The sequence below is a fragment of the Pipistrellus hanaki genome (genome assembly GCF_964339955.1).
Source record: "Pipistrellus hanaki genome assembly, chromosome: 11".
In the NCBI taxonomy this organism is placed as follows: Eukaryota; Metazoa; Chordata; class Mammalia; order Chiroptera; family Vespertilionidae; genus Pipistrellus; species Pipistrellus hanaki.
The window spans coordinates 60,425,008-60,451,989 of record NC_140513.1 but is presented as its reverse complement, the minus strand read 5'-3'; the positions used below and the strand labels follow the sequence as shown (position 1 = coordinate 60,451,989).

The window sequence follows — 26,982 nt, the reverse complement described above, 5'->3', positions numbered from 1 at the left end:
AGAATTGAAGAGCAATGACATTGGAGAATCAAGAACTAGAGCTTTACCAGTGCATCTGTATAGTGACAACGGTTAAAAACTAGTATCAATAAGGCAGGGAGCTGCTGTAAAGTTCCATCACTTTGTACAGCAAAAAAACAACAAACTTCAACAATGAGGGAAACTCACTTGCGCTGCTATTGGAGACTGCGCGTTACTTCCGGCACCGCCTCCGGAAATGCCTCACCGCACCTGCGCCGAGACCGGAAGTGACGCCAAATTGCGACGCCAGCGCCCGCCCCGGCTGCCGGTGTGAGATTTTCGGTCGCTTCTGAGACGGCGGGCTTCCCGATGGTTCCAGCTCCAGGATCATGACGGGGAAGAAGTCTTCCCGGGAGAAGCGGCGCAAGAGAAGCGGCCAGGAGGCGGCGGCGGCGGCGCTCGCGACGCCGGACCTGGTGGCCTCCCTGGGCGGCAGCGGCGGTGAGGGCGCCGGCGGCGGCGGGAACGCCGGCTTCCCCGGGAGCGGCGCGGGCTGCGGGGAGCGGCGGAAGCGGAGGAGCACGGACCCGGCCTCCGGCGTGTCGGGCTCGGTGCCCCAGGTGCGTGCTCGCCTTTCTGGCCGCTGCGTTTTCGGGGGGAATGCGGGTGACGGTCGGGCAGCGCGCCGGGCTCTGGTGAGCGCTGGCCAGCGGAAGTCCCCAGTGCGGAGGGGCGTGTCCCTAGGTCCGCCCCGCACTCCCCTGTGTTAGACTTCAGGTTCCTGGGTTTGCAGGTAACGAACTCTTTTTGCTCTTGCCTCCCTTCACTCCTGGGGTCTCCTGTCTCCCTGGAAAGTATTTAACGCCCTTGCCAGCCTCGCTTTACTTCTCTCTACATCTTCACCTTTAATGGGTTACCATGAACTCCACAGTACAATAAGGCGACCAGACGTCCCGCTTTTTAATAACTGGTCCCGCGGCGTTTTAAACCAGTCTCGATTTTTTGAAACATCGGGACTGGTTTAAAACGACGCGGGACAAATTGTTAAAAATCGGGACTGTCCCGCCAAAAGCGGGATGTCTGCTCACCTTACAAGGCGAGGAAACGGAGTCAAAGAGGTTAAGAACGTCTGCCCGGTCACAGTTTATTTCCAACGTCTAGAGTCGTGTCCAGTATCTGACTGCGAAAAAGACACGTTCTTTATGTTCCATTGACCTGCCAAGATACCGTGTTTTTAAGAAAATCGTTTCCTTATAGTGTATTATAAAGTGTGCACAAATACATAAGTTATACAACAGAAATAAAGGGGAAAGCGTGGCAGGCTCTCTTTAAGCCCAGTCATAGTTTGATACCTAGTCTCTTCATTAACTCTTATGAGATGTGTGTACTAAAATTTCTACATATAAGCCTCATTGTGACATTGCCCCCATTGAATTGGATAATGCGGCTGCATTGTTGGGATGAGGTGCCTTTATATATGCAACTAGAGACCTGGTGCTCAAAATTCATGCACAGAGGGGAGGGCGTTCTCTCAGCCCGGCCTGCACCCTCTCCAATCTGGGACCCCTTGGGGGATATCCGACTGGGATCGGGTGTAAACCCGCAGTCCGACATCCGTCTTGCAACCTGGGACAACTGGCCCCAAACCACTTGCCTGCCTGATTGCCCCTAACCCCTCTGCCTGCTGGGCGGATTGCCCCTACTTATCTTGTCCCCCTGCTGTCTTGATGGCTCCTAACTTGCCCCCCTGCTGACCTGGTCACCCCCAACTGTCCTCCCCTGCCAGCCTGATTTCCCCTAACCCCCCGCTGGCCTGATCTGGCCCTCACCTCCCCTCCCCTGTGGCGTGATCACCCCTAACTGCCTCTGCCTGGGCCCCCTCCACCATGGCTTTGTCCAGAAGGAAGTTGGATGTCTGGAAGATGACTTGTCGACCTGGTCTAATTAGCATATTACCTTTTTATTAGTGTAGGTAGTTTATTTTTTAATGGCTGCCTGATATTTCATTGTATCTTTATTGATGAATATTTAGGTGTTCAGTTTTCTTGCTATTAGAGATGATACAAAAGTGAACACCCTTGTACATATAGCATGTGCAAGAATATTACTTCAGATTGGAAGCTCAGAAAGTGAAATTGCTGGGTACCTCTTTTGGTCATTTTATAATGAATAGAATAATTGTATGTTCTTTTGTGACTGGCTTCTTTCACTTAGCATGTTTTTTCAAATTTTGTACTTGTTGATACTCATATCAGTACTTTTTATGGCTGAGTAACATCACATTTGGTTATTCCATTTGTCACTTTATGGACATTTGGGTTACTTCCACCTTTTGGCTATTATGACTAACGCTGCTATGGACATTTGTGTACAAGTTTTTTTGCATAAGTTTTTGTGCAGACATATGGTTACATTTATTTCAGATATATATCTAGGAATGGAATTGCTGGGTCACACAGTAACTTCTTGAGGAATTGCCAAACTATTTTCCAAAGTGACTGCACCATTTTATATTCCTACCAGCAATGTGTGGGGTTCTAGTTTCTCTACATTCTTACTAACATATGAAATACTTTGTAAGCCATTAGAATAAGAGTTGACCTTTATTTTTTCAGTCTAATTATAGTATCCTTCTAAATTGGCTTTTTCAAAAAAACACATTTTTAATTTTTATTGTTTTGTTAATCCTTACCTAAGAATATTTTTCCCATTGATTTTTAGAAAGAGTAGAAGGGAAAGAGACAAAGAAAGACCTATGTGAGAGAGGCATATTGTTTGGTTGTTTCCTGCAACCCAGGTACATGCCCTTGACCAGGAATTGAACTCAGGACTTTTTGGTGTGCATGAGAATGCTCTAATCACTTAGCATACTGGCCAGGGATAAAAACCGCTTTTTAAACAATTTCATTAGGAAAAAAAAAAAAAAGAAAGAAATCTACCTGAGCTACATAGTTTGCATTTTCCAAGGAAAATGACTTTTGAATTGCTATCTGCATTTGTTAGTCTCGGAAGGATAGTGTGTGTTTGTGGTATGGGAAATGGGGATAGAGGAGATTGTTCTAGGCCAGAGGTCGGCAAACTGCGGCTCTTTGGCCCCTTGAGTTTTTAGCCAGCTTAGGAGTACCCTAATTAAGTTAATAACAATGTACCTACCTATATAGTTTAAGTTTAAAAAATTTGGCTCTCAAAAGAAATTTCAATTGTTGTACTGTTGATATTTGGCTCTGTTGACTAATGAGTTTGCCGACCACTGTTCGAGGCAGAAAAATATTATGTACAGAAGTCCTGCCTGTATGAGGTGAAGGGAGAACAGATTATGTTTATGTAATTCAAAGAAGTTTTTTTTTTGTTTTTGTTTTGTTTTTAGTATATTTTTATTGATTTTTTACAGAGAGGAAGAGAGAGGGATAGAGAGTTAGAAACATCGATGAGAGAATCATAGATCAGCTGTCTCTTGCACACCCCCTACTGGGGATGTGCCTGCAACCAAGGTACATGCCCTTGACCAGAATTGAACCTGGGACCTTTCAGTCCACAGGCCGACACTCTATCCACTGAGCCAAACCGGTTTCGGCAAGTTTGCCGTTTTTGAAACACAAGGAATGAACATAAAGGTCTAGCTAGACCATATTACCCCCAAAGCAGTGGTAAGTCATTCAAAGGCTATAAATAGGAAAGATGAGTATTCTGCACATTTTATAAAATCCATTCTGATATCATTATACAAAACAGACTGGAGAGACCTCAGATTATATTCAGCAAATACACTGAAGTGGCTAGTGAAGTAATCTGGGTCAAAGGTAATGATGGTACCTTGGACCAGGATTATGGCAATAGATTTTGAGAGACTGGATAGATTTGACAGAAATGTCTTAAATTACTTGGGCATTTTGACTATGATTAAATTTTATGTTAGTTTTAAAAGTGATAATAGCTCCGGGTAATAGCACTGTGTAATATTTGTGATTTGTAGTATTTATGCTGCTATCCCCTTTTCTATATCAATTTAAGAATGACAAGACATACATAAAACTTTTGGATGAATGGCCTACTGAAGGATTATTCCAATTATTTAGAAGACTAAAATTATAGGAAATCATTCAATGTTGAGTATATTTATGTGTCCTAAGATAATATCTCTTTACTTAATATAAACTTAATGAGATAATTGTGGTGTGGAGGATAAGTTCAGAGACTACTGAGAAAATAGTTATTCTTTCCTATGGTTTTAGATAAATAATCTATGTAAACCAAGAATTTAGAAATATTTAATGAAGAAATTATTAAATGACTATGTGTGACATTATATGCATATTCCATGCACTATAAGAGTATTATTTAATGGTTCTTTACTTTTCTTTAATTTTAGGAAACCAAATATCTTTTACCAACTTTGGAGAAAGAATTATTCTTGGCAGAGCACAGTGACCTTGAAGAAGGTGGTCTGGACTTGACTGTGTCATTAAAACCAGTTAGCTTCTACATATCAGATAAAAAAGAAATGCTCCAGCAGTGCTTCTGTATCATTGGAGAGAAGAAGTTACAGAAAATGCTGCCTGACGTGTTAAAGGTACTTTATTACATATGCTACCAGACTATACACATATAAAGAAATATACACACCTTTTTTTGTAGCAGTTGGCTTAATAAGTTATAATTGGATGTTTTCAAACTAAAACAAGCAATTTAAAAAATATAGAAAAGGGTGTTTATATAAATGGCTTTGTATATGTAAAAATTTACCAAGAGAAAAAAAATGGGTGAATTTACTGTGCTTAGGTAAGGAATTTATTGACCTTCTGAAAATAATTCTATTAAATGCAGGCAATTTAGTAATTAAATTAGAGGTATAATGATTCTTTCTGGTGCTTCAACAGGAAAGCAGAGGAGGGTTCGGGGAGGGGTAAGAGATCAACCGAAGGACTTGTATTCATGCACATAAGCATAACCAATGGACACAGACACTAGGGGGGTTAGGGCATGTGCTGGGAGAGTGGGAGAAGCAGTGGGGGGAGGTCAATGGGGAAAAGTGACTATTTGTAATACTTAAAAAAAAAAAAAGATAATATATTGCTGTGTAACAATATTCAATGATGTTTGGTAGTGGCTTATATTTATTAAATTTACAAATGTTTTCATGTATTTGTTTCTGAAAATTATTCAGAGTAATACATGCTATTCTAATTTTAGAGTTGTAAAAATAGGGTTTGGACAAGTTAGGTTCAAAATCATATATCTACTATAACAGAGCCAGGATCTGAATATTTAAGACTTTAGAGCACATGTGTCAAACACAAGGCCCGCAGGCCAAATCCAGCCCGCCAGGCCTTGCAATGTGGCCCGCACCGCGCTGTCATCACTGCACTCCGCTGTCAGTTTATGACATTGTCAGTTTATGACTGTTCAGTAAACCATTCGGCCCGCGATTTAGGCTGGATTTTAGATTTTGGCCCCTTCTCTGATTGAGTTCGACACCCCTACTTTAGAGGGTTTACCTGACATAACTACCCCGTTTCCCCGAAAATAAGACAGTGTCTTATATTAATTTTTTCTCCCAAAGTTGCGCTAGGTCTTATTTTCAGGGGATGTCTTATCTTTCCACGCACTAGGTCTTATTTTCGGAGGATGTCTTATTTTCAGGAAAACACGGTAGAATGCTGTTGATTACTAGGCTCCTGATTACTCTTTGGTTTGTTCTTTCCTGATAATCATGACTGCAAATTCTCATCAAGTTTTATAAATGATAATGTTCAGTTTTTCAGATTTCATCCCATGAAAGGATTTATGTGGCTTTTAATGTGTTTTATTGTAAAATTTTGCTAACTGGGCTTTTTTGTGATTGCTGCTTTCTAGTTTAAATTGCCATTATATTACATAAATGCATTTTTTAAAATGTCATTTTTTTTAGAACTGTTCAGTAGAAGAAATTAAAAAATTATGCCAAGAACAGTTAGAACTCCTATCTGAAAAAAAGATATTAAAGATTCTTGAGGGTAAGAATACATATTTCTCCATTATGATAACTTTTTAATTAATACTATATTGAGAATAAATCCTGAGGTGTTCTTTTTCTTACTTCAATATTACTTTAATTTCATTATTGGGTAATCATTGAAAAGTATTTTTACTTCTGCTTGTTCAGAGAAATAGTTTACATATCAGAATAGCATTTTAAGCCGAGACCGGTTTGGCTCAATGGATAGAGCGTCGGCTTGGGGACTGAAGGGACCCAGGTTCGATTCCTGTCAAGGGCATGTACCTTGGCTGCGGGCATATCCCCAGTAGGGGGTGTGCAAGAGGCAGCTGATCGATGACTCTCTCTCCTCGATGTTTCTAGCTCTCTATCTCTCTCCCTTCCTCTCTGTACAAAATCAGTAAAATATATTTAAAAAAAAAAAAAAAAGAATAGCATTTTAAGAATAGACTTTTTGGTGTATGTATGGTTTTTCCATCTCAAAATTATAGGTAAGAGCATAAGTTTGTATACACTAATAAAATGAAATAAAAAATGTTTAACCAAAATACTATAAAATTGATTTTTGAGATAGCAAAGTTTTCTTCTAAAATACTTAATTTTCTGCTTTATAATCTCATTGCTCTTAGTTACCTGTAAACTTTAAAATTCTTTGATCCGCATCATGTTTAAAGACAATACTTTAATGATTAAAGTGAAATTATTGTGACATTTTATAAGCATGCTTTTAATTGTTTTATTTATAAGGTGACAATGGTATGGACTCTGATATGGAAGAGGAGGCAGATGGTGGCTCGAAGAAGGGATCTGATTTAGTCAGTCAGTAAGTTAAAATTTTTTCATTTTACAGTGTTTTTGTTATTCCTTTATTGAGTTAATACCTGAAGTATGGTTATTTTTCTGTGTATTATTTAGTTAATTAAACAATGTAGAAAGATTGACTTACTTTTAATGATTGGTTCTTTTGGTATACAGTATATAAAGATGAAGTTTATTGCTGTCCGGATTAAGATGATTTTCTTAAATAGCTACTCAAGATATAGGACAATAGCAATGTCAACTTGAAGCAGAATCACATCTCTCAAGCAGAATCACATCTCTCATTTGGAATGTGAATAGTGATACCCACTATTAAGTACTTACTTTGTCAGTCATTATGTTAATAACTTGGAACATTATTTCACTGAATTCTTTTTTTTTTTTTTTTAATATATTTTATTGATTTTTCACAGAGAGGAAGAGAGAGGGATAGAGAGTTAGAAACGTTGATGAGAGAGAATCATCGATCAGCTGCCTCTTGCACACTCCCTACCGGGGATGTGCCCACAACCAAGGTACATGCCCTTGACCAGAATCGAACCCGGGACCTTTCAGTCCACAGGCCGACGCTCTATCCACTGAGCCAAACCGGTCCCGGCTATTTCACTGAATTCTTCATACCTATTAATATTAGGTGATAATAGCCTCATCTCACAGATATGATAATCAAGAGGTTTATTTTATATAGATATGTGTAATTTGATCATAATAATAAACGTATAATATGCTAATTAGACCAGAGGACCTTCCGGATGAAGCCAGAAGGCCAGTTCCTGGGTGCCAGAAGGAAGCTGGTGCCATCACCTGGGTGAAGGGAAGGCCTACTCTTGCATGAAATTTGTGCATCGGGCTTCTAGTTATGATATGAAATCCCTAAAGTTTTGGCACACTGACTAATCAAGAAACAACACGCTTATTTTTTTTTCTAGATAATTCTGCTCTGTCACTACTAATTTTAGTATCTGTTGATGACTTTTTGACTAAAGCAATTATTTTTTGGTAAATGCCAAAGACTGACTTGTATCTCTCTTTGCGAAGGTAGTAGCACAGATAAGATTACTGGTGGCAGAAGCATAAATAAGTAGAACATAGTTCACCTGAAATTTTGAGTATTTTTTCATCTCTAATAGAATACTATAGGGTGAGTGTCACCAAAGAAGACAATTTCATTTCACGTTATAACTTCTAGCCTCCAGCACTGTAAGAAATAAGTTTTTGTTGTTTAAGCTGGTGGCAGCCCTACCAAACTGATTTTACACATACACACATTTCTGGTGAAATTTCCTACCCAAACTTTTTATTTTGGGAAAACTTTAAACTTACGTGGAAGTTGAAAGATTGATATAATGAATATTCATATATTCCGTCTAGATTCAGCAACAGTAACATTTTCCTTTTTTGCTTCCTCTTTGTATTCTCCTTTTTCCCCTCAGAGCCATTTGTATTAGTTTGCTATGACTTCTGTAGCAAATTCCACAGACTGGCTGGCTTAAACAACAGAAATTTACTTGCTCAGTTTTAGAGACCTGAGGTTCCTTTCTTCTGAGGCCTTCTCCTTGGCTAGCAGATAGCCATCTTCTCTCTGCCTCTTCACGTGGATGTCCTGTGTGTGCGCAGCCCTGCCTGATCTCTCTCCCTGTGCCCAGTTTCTTACAAGGACACCAATCAGATTGGATTAGGGCCCACCATAATGCCTTATTTTAGTTTATTTATTACTGTAAAGTGTGTGTCTCCGAAACAGTCACCTTTTGAAGTACTAAGATCAAAGCTTGAATATAGGATTTTTGAGGTAGAGGGAAACGCAGTTCAGCCCATAAACGAATTTAAAATAAGTTGTAGGTGTCATAAAATTTCATGCCTAAACAACTCAGTGTCCACTTCCTAAAAATAAGGACAGTCTCCCACAAGATCATCATCACTCATAAGAAAATAAACAGTAATTCAAATAATGTCATCGAATGTATTGCCATGTAAAATTCCCCCAATTACTAAAAAAAAAAATTTATTTATTTATTTATTTATTTATTTATTTATTTATTTAAATTAATTAAGTGGTTGATTCTGGTCCAGGATCCATTTAGAGTTCATGTGTTCCATTTGACTGTTAATATCACAAAGCTGAGTTTAAAGGAAAGATTTAGATATACTTCTAAATCCAAGGAATTTAGTACACATCTTAAAGGAATTAGAAAATTAACAAACCAAAAGGAAATTGGGAAATGAAACACAAAGGTAAACATTAAAACTAAAGAAATAGAAAACGGAAAGGATGAATAAATCCATTAACTTGGTCTTTGTGGAAACAAGAACATAGATAAACTCCTCTTGGATCTAGATAAGGCAGCAATTTTCAACCAGTGTGCTGCAAAAATTTTTAAAGCATGCAACACCCGACTACTTAGTCAGGGGCTCAGACTTCTTTTCCCTTAGATTGTGAAAGTAAACTGCTATCACAACAATGACAACATCTAACACAACAGTCCAGTGTGAATGAATCAAAATTATACCTATTTTTTGTGTCAGAATTTTAGTGATTAGTTTTTGTGTCATGAGATGTAAAAGGTTAAAAATTGCTGAGTTAAGGAAATAAGTGGAGAGCAATTTAATTGAGATCAGGAAGGAAGAAGGAGATGTGTGAATCTAACTAGTTTACCTTAAGTCAGCAAATGTCTAAGTTTATAAAACAATATATAGGTATACTAAAATCTTTAGCGTCAGTGATTTGTAGTGTTAAAATTTTTAGGTATTTTGACAAGATTCACAAATGTTACAGATTATGACAGTTGCTTGACAAAAATAACAATTTTAAGTTAATTCAGTAATACGTTGGCCAGGATTAGGTGCTATCTCCATTTGTAGATGTGCTGCTGGAAAAGAAGTTTTATTATAGCTAAAATAGCACTAAAAATGAGAACAGGTATTAACTTGGCTTATAATGCGAGGTGATTATGCTCTTAGGAATATGTTTATAATGAAATTTAAGTCTTGAATAGCACAATAAAATAATCAGGATTGAAGTTTTATGTATAAAGAATAAAAATACAAACACTTTAGGGAAATCTTAGCAATATTTTAGAATTGCTCTAATAACTTTTTATGAATTTTAAATTAATTCGCTTTTAGTAAGTGATATTGAGGGAGATGTCAGTAGAAGTAAAGCTGTATTTCCCAACAGATAATAATCAGTGTTGAGATAATGTCACAGTTCTAGAAGATAAAGAAATTTAAAAATCGGGGTTCTCAAAATAAAGTACACCGCAAAGCAGGAGTGTCCTGAAACCATTGTTCCTAGTCACTGCGACTTTCTTAGAGAGGATGGATATAATCTAAAATATTTATTCAATGCCAATTTTGGATGGTTAACTTTAAAAAAAAAATAGATATTCTTAAATAAGTCTTAGACATTTTAAGTAGCACATTTAAATTGAACCATTTTATGTTCACTAGACTATTTAAATAGCAAATAAAATTCATAGGGAATTGTTTTGTAAAGTGAAAATTTTTTTGGTAGGGGTTATTTTTAAATCTCCATTTAATTATTCGTTTAGTAAATCTGAAATGTCAGCACTTTTGTTTAAAATGGCATGCATGATTATTCTTAAAATATAAGTGGTTGAAAGAGCAAGTTGATGTAGTTTAGAATAAGTTACTACTTACAATGTGCTGGTTATTAGTTACAGTATACTAGATTTTAATGCATCGTAGTAGTTAGGTTTTTTAAATGTTCTACAAGTTATTCCACCATTTAAAATGAGTAGCTTCCTGTTTACTGCTGTTTATAGTCAGTTTAGACACTTTAGAGATGTTAAAATGAGAGAACAGCATAGTTTCTTTTTTTTTTTTTTTTTTCATTAAGATGTTTATTCTTGAAAACAATGGGCTATTCTCCTGTGGCTTGATCACTTGTCTGATTGAGAGCAAGAACTAGAATTTGGGTTTATGACACTATTCTATTGCTGAACCCTGGCAGTAATATGTGGTAGAGCTCTGATGCTGTTTGTTTATTAAAGCCAATGATTAACAGCTGCATTAGTTTTCCTATTGAGCTATTGTGACACAGCTGCTTGCCACCTTTTGTTTTTAATAAGGATAAAACGTTCATGTTCTCTTTGATGAATTAGGGCTATCTAAGGGGTTCAGCTCAGCTATCCTTAGAGTACTAAGAATTTGATTTCTTACAAGTAACATTTATTACTTGAATATATAAATATAAGTAACTTTCAAAGGGGCGAGGGCATTCAGCCAAATACTAACCTCTTAGTAACTGTCAATAAAACTGAATTTTGGAACAAACTGCTATTATTAAACTTCAAGGGAATAAAATATTTAAATAGAAGTAAGTTATTGTGCTCTGGAAAATTGGATTAATGGGTAGCATAAATTTGCAGTACTTATTTAAGTAAGTATTTTTATCAATGGATACAAAACAGGCCTCAGGTAGACCCAAGACCTGGGCTTGCTGGGAATGAGACACTTCAGAAATTCACCCTTTGATTCACCCACCTCACTTAACTCACTCTGGAATTTATGGTGTTTTATTCTAGTTACTTATTTGTTCATTTGTTTAACTCTGTTATGGAAATTTTCAATGTATGATGAAACCCCTTGCATATCTATCACCCACTCACTATGTCCCTTCTCATATTCTAGCCTCCCGATTTCTGCCAAATTGATAACTTTGAAGCAAATCTTGACCTATTTAGTTTAAATGCTAAGCAGATAGGAATCTCTTCAGGATCTCTTAGAACATCCCTTAGAATGGAAGGGAATGAGCTTCTCAGGTTTTAGATGGGATCTTCATGTGAACTGCAGCGTGTTCCCCACCAGGGAACTTTGAAGGACTCAGGAAGCATTGTTTTGTAACTGCCTCCCCCAACCCCCCCCCCCCCCCCCACACACAGACACAAAGTTTGTATGCTTTATATTATAGAAACCTGATTTTGAAAGTATCTCATCATTTTTCTGTCAGTGTATTGTTTCATCCTGCTGCTCAAGCACTGGGTTGGATGTTAGCTAGCATTTTTCCTTTTTTCTGCTCTTCCATCATCACTTTTTTAAATTGGAGTTTTTCTTAACACTTACCTGACTCATTGTAGTAATTGCCCTTTCTGTTTCATTTGAAAAATAAATTCACTAATGTTCACAGCACACTAAACTTGTTAATTCTCTAATCCTCCTTTCTACTTCTCTAACCTCTAGCACTGTTTGCTTACCAAGAGTCACTCATGTTTGTTTCCAATTCAATTATCTTAGTTGCATAATTTCAGTTAAATGTATGGACTGATGAAGTATCTATGACAAGAGGAAAGTTGAATGCTTTGGAAAAACTCAGAGGCATTTCTAAAAAGTTAGCTGTGGGATAAGCAACAAAATTTGGGGGGGATATAGTATAAATACAGAGGGTTATTTTTTTTTAACTTATATTTTTGCAATTTAAGCCCAAACTAGAAATGGCTTATGTGAGCAGGTTGAGATTGAGCTCTTTTCCATGGATTCATATTAAAAACAAGGCTGTAGCCCAGTTGGCTTGACTCAGTGGTTGAATATCCACTTATGAACTGGAAAGCCACAGTTCGATTTCAGGGCACGGCACATGCCCAGGATGCAGGCTTGGTCCTCAGTGTGGGTCGTGCAGGAGGCAGCCGATCAATGATTCTCTCATCATTAATGTTTCTATCTCTCCCTTTCCCTTCCTCTCTGAAATCAATATATAGATAGATATATACATACACACACATATATACATACATATATATATATGTATACGTGTATATATATACACACACACACACATATATTTTAAAAAATTAAAATGGAAAGAATCTGGCTAGTTTGGTTCTGTTTCTTTATTCTTCTGTTTAGATATCCTTCCAGTATTTATCATTAACAAAAAATTGGCTTTTTCTGTTTAGAAATAGTTTTTAAACCTGTAGTAATTCACACATGATTCTTAAGTTCTGCAGATCTCCTCAGTGTATTATTCTTAGTTAAAAAACAAATTCATTGAGTCATAGAAAGGATGGAGAGTGGAACTATTGATATATATAAGGTAAAAGAAAGAAATTTGGACTGATACTGGTTTGAGCACTTAAACCCCAGAGATGGGTATAGGATTCACTTATAATTCAAGGCCAAAATTATAAATTAAGCTTTTTTTAAGAAAGAAATATATTTATTGATTTCAGAGAGGAAGGGAGAAGGAGAGATAGAAACATCAATGATGAGAGAGAATCATTCATTTATTGGCTGTATCCTGCGTGCCCCCCACTGGGGATCAAGCCTGCAACCCAGGCTTGTGCCTTTGGCTGGACTCGAACCTGAGACCCTTCAGTTCACAGGCTGATGCTCTATCCACTGAGCCAAGCCTGCTAGGGCAAATTACGCTTCTTTAAGAAGGGGCAGTGCAGATTGGAGAAGGTAATTAGAAAAATAAAAACTGAGGGTTTTTGTTTGTTTGTTTGTTTGTTTTTTGTTTTTATTAATGGAAAGAGGTACAAAAATTGATTCTTAACCCAATTAGCAGTGTTTCTTCTCTTCCCCCTTTCTCACTTCTCTCTCCTGTTGTTATAAAATTCTTATGTAGTTTTAAACTGTTTAATTGAAATATTTAAATATTTAAACACAAATTTCTTTTAGTTTTTCTAATTCTGACACCTAGTTTTTCTTATCATCTGGGGGTAAATTTTATAAAATTTTTCATGAAACTAGAAAAAAATACTTCATATGTACATGTACCTTTCTTATACTTTAAGACATTTCCCTTTTTTGTATATATCCTGCCTTTAACACTTTTTGATGAATATCTCTAAATTCTATTAGAGAAATCTGAATGTTGTATATGATAATTGTAGTTTCAAAGTTTGCATCTTGGAAAAATTAACTAGGTATTAAAATTACAAACTATTTTCTGAAATTTTTTCAACTTCAGATAATACTGCTATAAAATCATCTACTGTTTCACTTTTCAGACACAAGGTGGTGCACTGGTCTTACTGTCTGAAATTCTGTTGATGAGTTTCTTCAACAGTCTTAAGATAAAACAACATTATAAAAGTTTACCTTGGGCATTAAAGTAAACTATTTATGAAAACAGAGTTTTTATAGAGGGATACATATCATTAACATTTTATCCTACTTACACACCTTCTTTTTATATTTGTGTGTTTTTTCCTGAAATATTTGAGACTAAATTACATGTTTTACTCCTAAATACTGCAATGTGCTTTTCCTAAGGATGGTGGTATTCTGTTTCATATCACCACAATAGAATGTATTATTTAATTCAGCTTCAGTATTTTAACATTGATACAGTACTTTTATCCAGTCTACCATTGGTATTTTAATTTGTCATTTGACTTAGTAAATGTCCTTTACAATGTTTTTTCCCCTCTAGTTCAGTAGTCTCAAGTCAAATATAACGATTAATTTTTATGACTCTTTATCCTCCTTTATCCTGGGATGTTTCCACAGCCTCTTTGTCTTTTATAACATTGATCTTTAAATCAATGTTTTCATTTTGGGTTATACATTCTCAGCTAGAATATTGCATGGGTGATGTGTGTATTTCATTTGCTCATGGTCTTTTTTTTAATGGTAATGTTACATTATATTTTTGTTCAAATCATTTTTTTGTAAATTCAGTTGTATATGTTTAGAAGAATTCAGTGTCCATCATGACTGTGTAAACGTAAACATTTCCTCTTAAAGGAAGATACTTAGATTAATGCTTTCAGTAGGTAAAATCTGATTTGACTATAAGGTTTGAGGTGGTACATTTTAACTTTATTCTTTAGAAAGTTCTTAATCTATACTAATAAAAGGGTAATATGCTAATTAGACTGGGTCAACCAGACATCTTCCAGTCATCCTGCCTTCCTTCCAGACAAAGCCACAGTGGCAGAGGCCCAGCAGAGGTGCTTAGGGGTGATCAGGCCAGCAGAGGGGAGCAGTTAGGAGCGATTAGGCCAACAGCAGGGACCGTTAGGGGCGATTAGGCCAGAAGTAGAGGGCAGTTAGGGTAGAGGGTTAGGAGTGATCAGGCAGGTAGATGAGCAGTTAGGAGCCAGCAGTTCCCGATTACTACAGGGATGTCCGACATCCCCCAAGAGGTCCAAATTGGAGAGGGTGCAGGCTGGGCTGAGGAACGTTCCCTCCCCTCTCCCCCGAAGGAATTTCATGGGGGCCTCTAACCTATATATATATGCCTAAGAGACTGAATGACCAAATTACCAGTCACTGCTCCATGTACTGACCATGGGGGCAGATGCTCAATGCAGGAGCTGCCCTCGGTGGTCAGTGCACTGTCACAGCCAACCTCCTGCGGCTCCTTCCCCTGCCGCTGGTCAACTTCCCCCAGCTCCTTGCCCCGGGCCAACCTCCTACAGCCCCCAATTGGCCCAGCTCCCTGCCAACCAGGCCAAGGGACCCCACCGATGCAAAAATTCATGCACCGGGCCTCTGGTGTAGTATATTGGCTTTCGCTCTGCCCTGGGTTGCCAAGGAATATTATTGACTAGAGGCCCAGCTCATGAAATTTGTACATGGGTTCAGTCCCCTAGACCTGGCCGGAGATCAGGGCCATCTTCTCCAGTTGGTGGCCACTGCACCAAATGGTACCTTGGGGGTGTAGAAAATTCGGTGTGCTTTTACAAGTGTCTAAAACTTAATTCTTGGATATTGAGCTGTAAATATTATTTGATTGACTGTAGTTTTAACAATTGTTTTTTATTTTTATTCCTCAGACAAGACATCTGTATGGATTCTTCTTTATCCCTGAAAGAAAACAAGCAACCTGAAGGTCTGGAATTAAAACAAGGTATGAATCAAGTATCTTGTTATATAGCATTTATCTGAAGATTTTAAGCACTAAAATAAATTTTCAGCTTACCTTATTTTACATATAGATGATAGAAAAGTTTGATTCAAGATTAGAAGAGTAAAGAATAAATCCTTTAATTCATAGGTCCTTCAGCCCACAGAGTGGTTCTGCCTTAGTGATGTGTAGTTACAGATGTCATCAGAAAGTTGTCCTCTTAAATATTTTTAATTTAATGTTCTCTATTACATATACTTAGTTGTAGATATCAGAGATATGTTAACTGGTAGCTTGGGGTTGTATGTGAAAAAAAATCTTATGGGATAAATTTCTCTCTTTTTTTTTTTTGCAGAGATATCTTATCCTTGTTTACTTTCTTCTTTATTTATTGTTTTCTATAAATCAGCATTTTTTGATGTTATCATTTACCAGAAGTAAAGTGGCAATTTGTGGTTTATTTGAGCCAAGTAGATAATAGGGCTAATCTTTTAGATACATATTGGGAAAATCCTGATTGGGAAAATGAAAAGTTAAATAAATTTTTATTAGCCACTCAAAAATCACATTTTTCCTTTTTTGCTGCTAAAAATACTTCAGAGCAGTGATAACCTTTTGCATTCAAGAGGGTTGTGATATTTATGATGTAAGTAACTAATCTTTGATAACTTAGAATAGTTTCTTTAAAACTTGAGTTATATGAACTTATTTCATATAGAGAATCAGGTTATCAATTTATTTAGGCAGAATTTTTTTTAACTGTGGTCTGCTAATACTTAATTAACAAAATGAAAAGGTGTTAGATAATGAATTTTGTGATTCTTTTTTTTTTTTTTTTTTTTTTTTTTAATATATTTTATTGATTTTTCACAGAGAGGAAGAGAGAGGGATAGAGAGTTAGAAACATCGATGAGAGCCGAAACCGGTTTGGCTCAATGGATAGAGCGTCGGCTTGGGGACTGAAAGGTCCCGGGTTCGATTCCGGTCAAGGGCATGTACCTTGGTTGCGGGCATATCCCCAGTAGGGGGTGTGCAAGAGGCAGCTGATCGATGACTCTCTCTCTGTACAAAATCAATAAAATATATTTAAAAAAAAAGAAACATCGATGAGAGAGAATCATTGATCAGCTGCCTCTTGCACACCCCCTACCGGGGATGTGCCCGCAACCAAGGTACATGCCCTTGACTGGAATCGAACCCGGGACCTTTCAGTCCGCAGGCCGACACTCTATCCACTGAGCCAAACCGGTCCCGGCGAATTTTGTGATTCTTTCAATTTTTATATAGAGAGAACAAAGCCTAGACATTCTGTAATTCTAAATTATGTATTGTTGAGTTTATAAATATTTCTGTATGACCTTGAGAATTCCATTGCTTTTCAGAAGTCCTGTTTTGTTAGTTCCTTAAATAGCCAGACAAAATTATGTCTTTGTATTCTGACTACTTCTGAGCACCCCCCACAGACATAAACTCAGTTTAATTTGCACTTATTTGCCATATATGAATAATGCTATGCTCACATAACTTTCATAATATGTAGTCATAGTCTTATAGCTCTTGCACCATTTATCTGTGTAATTAGACAACATAGCCGTTGCTTGTGCCTTTGTTTTTACTCTGCATCAGAGGAGCAGGCAGTGTGGAGGTTATGTTACTAGAACATCTGTGGAGAGAAGAATATCATGTAAAGGACAGAAAAAAACTGGAATGATCAGACTGATTATAGGGTAGAAAGAATAGAGACCTCATTGTACAAAGTAGCCAGTGCCACCCTCTAGGGCAGTGTTTTTCAACCTTTTTTTGGCAAAGGCACACTTGTTTCATGAAAAAAATCACGAGGCACACCACCATTAGAAAATGTTAAAAAATTTAACTCTGTGCCTATATTGACTATATATAAAGTAATTCTCTTGAATAGGAATCAAATAAACACAAAGAAAGTATTTTATAATTACTTTATTATGAAATATTAAGTAAACAAAATAGTGAAAAATTATAAAATTCTTGTCTTGTCTGCACCTACGGCACACCAGGCAACATCTCGCGGCACACTAGTGTGCCGCGGAACAGCGGTTGAAAAACGCTGCTCTAGGGAAGATGTTTTTCTGCTCCTGGGGTCCTTAGAACTCCCTTCCCAGTGTCTTTGCTTTGATTTTTTTATGATAACTTCAGTCATTTGAAACCCAGCCATGGAGACAAAGAGGGAGAGAAAAAGGACTCAGAGTAGCTAGATATCACAGAGCTTTTATGCATAGGAGGTTCTATAGGCCATTTTGGTTCTCACTGAGGCATCAGAACTGTCAAAAACACATGGTCATCAGTAAGGGACAGTAAGCAACGATGAAAAAAACATGAGATCGGAGCACATTAGTTCCATTTTGCAATACAGTTCGTGTTGTGACCAAATCTGTAGGAAATGGTTAAACTGAATTTCAGCTCTTTTTTAAAGGAAGCAGGGAAATAAGTCTTCTAGAAAAATATCTACAAAAATGATTAAAATATAAAATGTTTTATTGTGTAATGGGATAAACATAAATTACCTAGACCACATGTGTCAAACACAAGGCCCGCGGGCCAAATCCAGCCCGCCAGGCCTTGCAATGTGGCCCACACAGCGCTGTCATCACTGCACTCCGCTGTCAGTTTATGACATTGTCAGTTTATGACTGTTCAGTAAACCATTCGGCCCGCGATTTAGGCTGGATTTTAGATTTTGGCCCCTTCTCTGATTGAGTTCGACACCTCTAACCTAGACGATTCAATTATGTAGAGCTTGTCCCAAATAAATATTTGTATAGCTGAAATCTGAACCAGTTAATAAGTAACTTGCTTGGAAATAGAAATTCTGGTAGGCTCAATACAGATTATTGCCTTTTTTCTAAATGAATTAATGTGGCCTATTTTTAATATGCAAAACTTTCAAAATTGATTTAATATTTTCTCTAACTTTTTTTGCACAGTTAGCTATTCTTGTTCACAGTGAACTCAATAAAAACAATATAATGCTCCTTGTAAATGCATTGTCATTTTATTTAATGGTTTGGCTGTTTAAGAAATTTCACTGAAGCTTGCTTTCTAAGTAACCCTTTGTTCAGTAGATCAAAATGTAAAGTAGTGTTGAATTTTCCCTTTGCTCTTTCAGAATAAAATAAATCTTACTGTATGACCTATTAATGGTATATGATGCTGACAGGTTATTTAAATTACATTTTCATTTTTTTCAGCTTCTAAAATATTCAAATATTGACAAGTACTAACTATAAGTTACTTAAATTAAAATTGGCATTTCTTTGTTTAGTATTGGTTTCATTGATCTTGTTGATAGGAAGTAACAGTTATAAAACTGGTTTTGCTAAAGATGAGTATAGATTATACTCCGACTTCTATCACACTTTAATAAAGGATTAATATCTGAAAATTCACCTTCCATGTGCAAACATTATTGAAATGTAACTATAATCTACTAGGGATTGATTAGTATTGTAGTAAAATAGAAATTTTGTTGAGGTTATTTTCCTGAGTCATTCATTTTTAGCAAGAGAGCAGTTGTAGAAGAAACACCAGCTATAGTTTTGCTTTATAGCTTTAGTATAGCTGGGTTTGTATGCACATATACAAATGCAAGCCTGAGATCTTAATTTTTGGAGGCTTTCAAGGCTTGTATTATTGAAAAGATTGTGCTCAGTTTTAAAAATAATAACAGTTTATATAAAGTTTCTAAATTAGTTATTGAAAACTGCTCTTTGTTAAAGGTGGAAAATATTTTTAAAATCTCAAATCTCTGCTAATACTAATGAGTTTTTCTATTTAAATAAATTTCTTAAAACATTCAGTAATATTAAAATAATGTTCTATATTCAAATTGTTGCTGTAAAATTTACAATTGGGGAATATGGGTAATTTTGAAAATATTCTCCTTTGTAACTTTAAGAATTAAATCCTTGTCCTTAGAAATTGTTAGGTTAAAACTTCTATTTTTTATCTTTATCCTGACCCGAGAATACTTTCCCATTGATTTTTTTTTTTTTTAAGAGTGGAAGAGAGGGAGTGAGGGTATAGATAGAGAGAAAGAAATACAACACACACACACACACACACACACACACACTCTCACAAAACAATTCTGAGAGAGCTACATGGCCTCCTACATGCACCAGGACCTGAGCATAGTATCCAGCTTGCAAACCAGGTGTGTGCCGTGTGCCCTTGACTGGGAATCAAATCAGAGACCCTTTGGCATGTGGGCTAACACTATAATCGCTGAGCCACAATCGGCCAGAGCAGGATACTTTTTTTTTTTTTTTAATTTTACTTTAAGTGAGAAATACCTAAGTTAAATATTGGTATTTAGGTTGAAGATAACAAATTGAAATCACTTGAAAATATTTGAAGGTCTGCCAAATGGAAGAGTGATTAAGATTAAGCTTGAGCTATATTGCTTTGGAGAATAAAAATAGGGCCCGCAGATAGTTATCTTTTGACTATTTTAAATAATCACAAGTAACAGGAAATGCAGTGTGCTGCCTTCTGAAATACATTCCTGTTGCTGAAGGTGTTTGAAAACAGGTTATAATAAATGGCCACTTGGTGACACTGTTGTAGAGCTGATTCGAGTAAATGTTTGGCTGTTTGGCCTTGATCTTGAATTTCTTTTCTAGCTGTCAGATTTTGTAAATGCCAGTGCCTAGTGCAGTGTCTTCACTTGGGAAGACTGTCTAATAACTGGTTTCTTAGATTGTTTAATGGAAGCAGGATGAAATATACAATTTCTTTTTAACTCTACATTTTAAAAATTCTATTAGAGGAAAAGATACTTGATTTAAAATGTCTTTAAATTATATGATGGTTCCTTGGAATGCATACATATGAGTATAATCATAAAAATAAATATGCAACCATATGGCATATAAAATTATCGAAATCAATAAGGCGTGTACTACATCTTACTCTGAATCTTTTACATTAGTTTTCTCATGCAGAGTTTTGCTGTGCTTAGGCTCAGATCTTTTTTTTTATTCAGATAACATTGGTTTTTAACAGCAATTTTCAACCTTTTTCATCTCGTGGCACACATAAATTAATTACTAACATTCTGCAGCACACCAATAGGATTATATTTTTCCCCGATCTCACAGGAAAATTAAAGTATAATTTTCACTCATTCACATTGGACAGCTATTGTTGGGTTGGCTGTTGTCATTGTTTTATTTGACAAGCTAAAGGAAAAGAGGTCTGTGCCCCTGACTAAATAGTCAGTTATTGCATGTTTTAAAAATTCTTGCAGCTCACTGATTGAAAATCTCTGTTTTATAACATTTTGTAAATTTCAAATATACAGCATTATAATTTGACATCTTGATTTTTTAAAAAATGTAATTGCTTCATGCAATTATATTTTGGCCTTCTATTTCACAAGTTAGTAAATTATCTTTGAGAAGTATCTTCTTAAAACTTTAAGAAATTGAAAATTAGACTTTTAATAAGGGAAAAATGCACCCAGTGGGTGTGGTTCAGTGGTTGAGCATCATCCCATGAATCAGGAGGTCATGGTTCAGTTTCTGGTTAGGGTACATGCCTGGATTGCGGACTTGATCCCCAGTGAGGGGCACTTGCAGGAAGCAGCTGATAAATATGCCTCTCTAATCGATGTTTCTATCCCTCTTCCTTCATCTCTCAATTAAAAATTATATATTTTTTAAAAAGGGGGTAAAATGTTTTCAGTGGCTAAGCTATGTGATGAAAGTTTAGAATAGATATTTTCTTTGGGCTTCTTTCAGCCTTTCAGACCACTGGTCACCAAAGTATAATTATATACACTCTGTAATTATATATATTACAGAGAATAAAGAAAGAAAGCACCAGAACTCATATAGTAAATAAACGTGTATATGCTTACATATTTAAATATTTCCCGTTAAAATTTCAGATTATGCATATGATTGTGATGGTACATATTAATTTATAAGTAAATAAAAAAGTATAGTGTGGCAGATACTTACAAAAAAATGTTTTCATGGATATGTTTATTTAGATAGTGAAGTTGCACTGATATTTACACCACTCTCTTAGACTGTCATAAAGAATTGATAATGCCTATAGCTTATTCATCTATTCTAAAAAATTAAATGTGATATGAGATTTTGCCATTGTTTAGTAAAGGTATTAAATATAAAACTATAGGAGACCATTTGAATCCTTAAAATGAGGGATAAATGGAAAAACCCAATTAATTTTTGTTCTTGTTGGTGCTGTTATTATTGTTCCAAGGTAGTACTGACTAGGGGAGGCAAAGCTGAGTAAGTAGAAGGACTAAATAAAAAGAAATGAATGTTCAGTTTTAATGTTGAGTTTTACTAAAAAGAACTTCGCAGCCAATAGCTCAAAGAATAATATATTTATTTTATTTTTTTAAATATACTTTGTTGATTTTTTACAGAGAGGAGGGGAGAGGGAGAGAGAGTTAGAAACACTGATGAGAGAGAAACATCGATCAGCTGCCTCCTGTACACCCCCTACTGGGGATGTGCCCACAACCAAGGTACATGCCCTTGACCAGAATCGAACCCAGGACCTTTCAGTCTATAGGCCGACGCTCTATCCACTGAGCCAAACCAATTAGGGCAAGAATAAATAAATTTATAAAAAATTTAAAAGTTGAGAAAAATGCCATCAGAGAGATTATTGCTTTGTAAAAGAAGAGAATAAAAATTGTCAGCCGACCTGGTCACTCCTTATTGCCCGCCCCCTTGCTGACCTGTTTGCCCCAAACTGCCCTCCTTGCGGGCCTGGTTGCCCCACGCAGCCTGCTGCTCAGTCGTTTGGTCCTCCCTCATTAACCCCCTGCCAGCCCAGTCACCCTACACAGCCTGTTCGATTGTCCATTCAGTTGTGATGGTCGTTTAGGCTTTTCTATGTATAGATGGCTTTTGATAACTGTATAACATGTATCCACCATTGAATTTCAGATATGTTTTGCAAATATTTTCTCTCAATCTGTGGCTGTCTTTTCATTACATGAGCATTGTAAGTGCTCAATAATTTAAAAAAAATTTAAATGCATTTGTTACAAAACTTCTATAACTTGATAACACATGAATATAAATGCAGATTATAGATCTCAGCCACTTGGGCCTTGGACATCACTCAAATCCAGGTGTGCTCAAAAAATGTATCCACATGAGAATATAGTTTCACCTATTCATCCTTCCCCAGACTCCTGGCAACCACCCATCTTTTACTGTGTAGTTTTGTGTTTTCTGGATATCATACAGCTACCCTGTTTCCCTGAAAAGAAGACAGTGTCTTATATTAATTTTTGCTCCCAAAGATGCACTAGGTCTTATTTTCAGGGGATGTCTTATTTTTCCATGAAGAAGAATACAGTACACATTTATTGTTAAATGAAAAAAAGGAAATTTATTACCTGTATACGGTACAGGAGTTGTCAACACAAACCAGATAAACTGTGAATCCTACAGTATTAAGAATTTACTCATTTATTCACTGACAATCATGTCATTATCTTCTGGAACATCATCATAACAATCCAATTCCTGAATTTCCTGGTGAATTTCTTGTGACTCCATTTCTTTCAGAATCAGTGGACCAAATCTCTCATGTTTAGCCTGGGGGGGGGGGGCCTTATTTTTTGGGGGATGCCTTATATTTCACTCAGAAGGAAACCTATAAGTAGGTCTTATTTTCGGAGGATGTCTTATTTTTGGGGAAACATGGTAGAATCACAGAGTATGCAGTCTTTTTAGAATTGTCAGTGTGCATTTGAGGTTCTTCCATGTCTTTTTGTGATTTGATAGCTCATTTCTTTTGTTGCTGAATAATATTCCATTGTCTGGATGTACTGCAGTTTGTTTATCCACTGACCTATTGAAGGACATCTTGTTTGCTTCCAAGTCATGAATAAAAGCTGCTACAATCATTTTTAGGCAGGTTTTTGTGTGGCCATAATTTTAACTCTGGGTTAATGCCAAGTTTAGTTTTGTAAGAAACTGTAAGACTGTCTTTCAAAGTGCTACATCATTTTTACATTCCTGCCAACAATTAATGTATTCCTGTCCCAAATTCTTGCTAGTATTTGGTGCTCTCATTGTTTTGTATTTTGGGCATTGTTATATGTGTGTAATGGTATCTAGTTTTATTTTGTAACACCCTAATGGCATATGATGTTGATTTTCTTTTCATATGCTTTGCCATATATCTTATTTGGTGACTTGTCTCTTCAGATCTTTTTTCCAGTTTTTAATTGGGTTGTTTGTTTTCTAATTGTTGAATTTCAGGAGTTCTTCTATAGTTTGGATTTCATTCTTTTATGAGATGTGTTTTGCAAATATTTTCTCTCAGTCTGTGGCTTGTCTTTTCATTCTCTTACTATTTATTCATATTTACACATACTTTGTAGGTCTATGTATCTTACATATTGTAGTTATCCAGGTGGCTTTAAGAGACCCATGAGAAGAAGGTATACTGAACAACCATTCTAAGCTGTGAAGCTTGTGGTCTTTCTGATTCTGTTAAGATCTGGGAGGCAGAATAGAATGTTGAAGTGCATAGATTTTCAAAATGTACTCAGGTTTGACTTTTGGTTCTGCCATTTTAGTTGTGTGAACGAAGGCAAATTACTTATACTCTCTGTCCCTCAGTTTCCTCATTTATGAAATGAGGATAATAATTTTGAGTGTCTATTATTATGTTGGCATAAAAGAGTTACAGAGAAGTGCTTAGTAATAGTAAGTGCTCAATAAATATTAGCTCTTGTAATTATTTCTACCATCATTATTGTTGTCATTAACACTTTCTGCTTCATCCCCTTCATATCATCCTGACTATCTAATTGGTAAAATTGTTTCTATATTGAATTATAGTCTGCATTTATGTAACTTTTACTTATTGGCCCTTTGTGTCCTTTGGATTATGGAAAATGAACTTAATGCCTCGTCTGAATGATGTCTCTTGACTTTTGAAGCTGATCCCTTCTGTTATCAGAATTTCTTTATCAACCAACCTGTTTTGTAAATAAATTTTCCTTACCATAAGGAAGTTAAAGTTAACATTTAAGGGATCATATCTTTTAAAATATATTAGAATTTAAAAGATAAATAAATTGAAGGTATAAATGATCACTCAGTGTTGGAAATGACACCTGGATATGAGTGATGTCCAAGGCCCATGTGGCTGAGAGCTATAATCTGCATTTATATTCATTTGTCATCAGTTATAGAAGTTTTGTAACAAATGCATTTTAAAAAATTATGGTGTACTAACTTTATTAATTAAAATTCTCTTGATGAAAACTTATTTTATCTTAGAAAATGGCCTTAGGCATTCTCCTTTAATTTATTGGTTTAGAACAAAGTGTTTGAAAAAGCATATGAAAAGATTTGGGATAATTGCAATGCACATGGAGTCCAGCTTACTAATGATTTCCCCCCCCTTTTTGTAGTTTATAAAGCAACTCTTTCTAGATTGGAATATCGCTTCAATAATAAGCAGTACCCTATCCCCAAAAGATTTCCAGTGTCAGTTTTCAATTTGTAATGTAGAAGCTTCACTGTGGTGTAAAGTGTTATGACATTTTATTTAGGAAAAAAGGTCACAGAACTCCATATGATGGTATAAACTTCCCAATGCTTACATGTTTTAAATGGGAATGAAAAGTACATTAAAATTTACATTAAATTATATCTGTTTCCAAAGTGGAGAAGTCAGTGGGATGGGGATTATAGAATGTGTTTGGGACTCCATGGTGGGAGGTGTGGGCCAAAGAAGCCCGTGAAGCATAAATAGGAAGGAAATTTTGACCAAGACAATTAGATGACATGGTTCTTTCCCACTTTTTTTGTTTGTTACAGGCAAAGGGGAAGACAGCGACGTACTTAGTATAAATGCAGATGCTTATGACAGCGACATAGAGGGCCCATGCAATGAAGAGGCAGCTGCTCCTGAGGTCCCAGAAAATACGGTCCAGAGTGAATCTGGTCAGATAGATGACCTGGAGAAAGACATTGAGAAAAGTGTGAATGAGATTCTGGGACTGGCAGAGTCGAGCCCAAAGGAGCCCAAAGCAGCCACGCTAACTCTTCCTCCAGCAGAAGATGTCCAGCCTTCTGCACAGCAGCTGGAGCTGCTCGAACTTGAGATGAGGGCAAGAGCCATTAAAGCCCTGATGAAAGCTGGTGATATAAAAAAGCCAGCCTAGTTATTTAATTTGAACCTGGATTTTAGGTGTGTTGGAACAAAGCCACATGATAGGACTTTGTATCTGACATTTATTTTGGGTCTTACATGATATTTCTCATGTAACCTTATTAGATAAACTCAATTTAGACCTAAAATACCTATGGCTATTTTTGTTGATGTTACTTTTATATTATTATGTGTTATTGTTTTATGAGTTCATGGCAAATATTATTAGGTCATTGGATACTTTGTTAGATAAGTATTTTAGCTTATCTTCAGATTAATATCTGAAAAGCCATTAGCAAAGAGTCATGGTAATTTTTTTCTTTATTTTTAAATATTTTGGTACCAAACCTAAAAGCTTAAGAAAAATTGACTAAGCATGTTGCTCTATATTTTGCAATGAAATATTAAATTAGTGCTCCTAGATTTGTTAACAATTTAAGAATTTTAGTTATACGCCTTGGAAATATGTATTATCTTGAAGATATATACCTTCTTTGGTTGTGGATTTATTAGTAAATGAAAACCCGAGTAACATTTTTTACTCTAAGGCTTAGAGATCTGAAATGTCTGAGAAAAACTTACATAATAAAGAAAAAAGGGACTTAATGTAAGTCAGTTTTTAATAATGTAGAGTAGTTGCCCAAGTTTAGTTTCAACAGACAAGCCATTCTGACAGGTATTTGATTTTTATTGGACACTTTGTTGAAGTGTTTTTTCTTCACTAAAAAGGGAACACATTTTCATTTTCATTCCAAGCTATTGGGAAGAGGAGAATATTTTATCATATAGATTTTCATCTGTTGTTTTTGCTTGAAGATCTGGTGTGCTATAATTCCATGAATTAAAAATAATAAAGACTGTCATTCTGGATTTGAAGACTTTTGATACTTTTCCAAAAGCAAAATTAATTTCAGGAAGCTTTGATAAGTCAATGTTGTAATTAATCTAATTTTGTATAGTTTTTGTAAATAACAGTTATGGATGCATTTTGCCCCATCACTAATTGTAGTTGTTTGATACCAAACTACATTTAGGTAGATACTCTTAACTTAAAATAAATTGTTGTGTTTTTTCCTCCCCTAAAATATAAATCTTGAACTGTTGTTTTTATAGTTGCTCACAGGGTATTTGATGTATAAGCCATGCTTTCCAAATATTCTATGAGGATTTTCCTCAGACACTAAACTTTCAGGGATTGTGTTTTATAACTGGCTTA

The 26,982-nt window shown here is 36.0% G+C and overlaps 1 protein-coding gene across 2 annotated transcripts; it reads left to right on the top strand.

The window, feature by feature from the left end:
• The first annotated feature begins 250 nt into the window (after window positions 1-250).
• CAAP1 (caspase activity and apoptosis inhibitor 1) lies at window positions 251-26,636 on the top strand. Of its 2 annotated transcripts, none has more exons than XM_084898271.1 (6): window positions 251-581; window positions 4,331-4,531; window positions 5,870-5,954; window positions 6,683-6,758; window positions 15,496-15,569; window positions 25,433-26,636. In XM_084898271.1, exons 1-6 carry the CDS (start codon window positions 351-353, stop codon window positions 25,777-25,779), a joined length of 1,014 nt encoding a protein of 337 aa, XP_084754397.1. In that variant the 5' UTR covers window positions 251-350; the 3' UTR covers window positions 25,780-26,636. The 2 variants fall into 2 exon arrangements, with proteins under 2 accessions (XP_084754397.1, XP_084754398.1); XM_084898272.1 differs by having other exon boundaries at window positions 254-462.
• The last annotated feature ends 346 nt before the right edge of the window (window positions 26,637-26,982 follow it).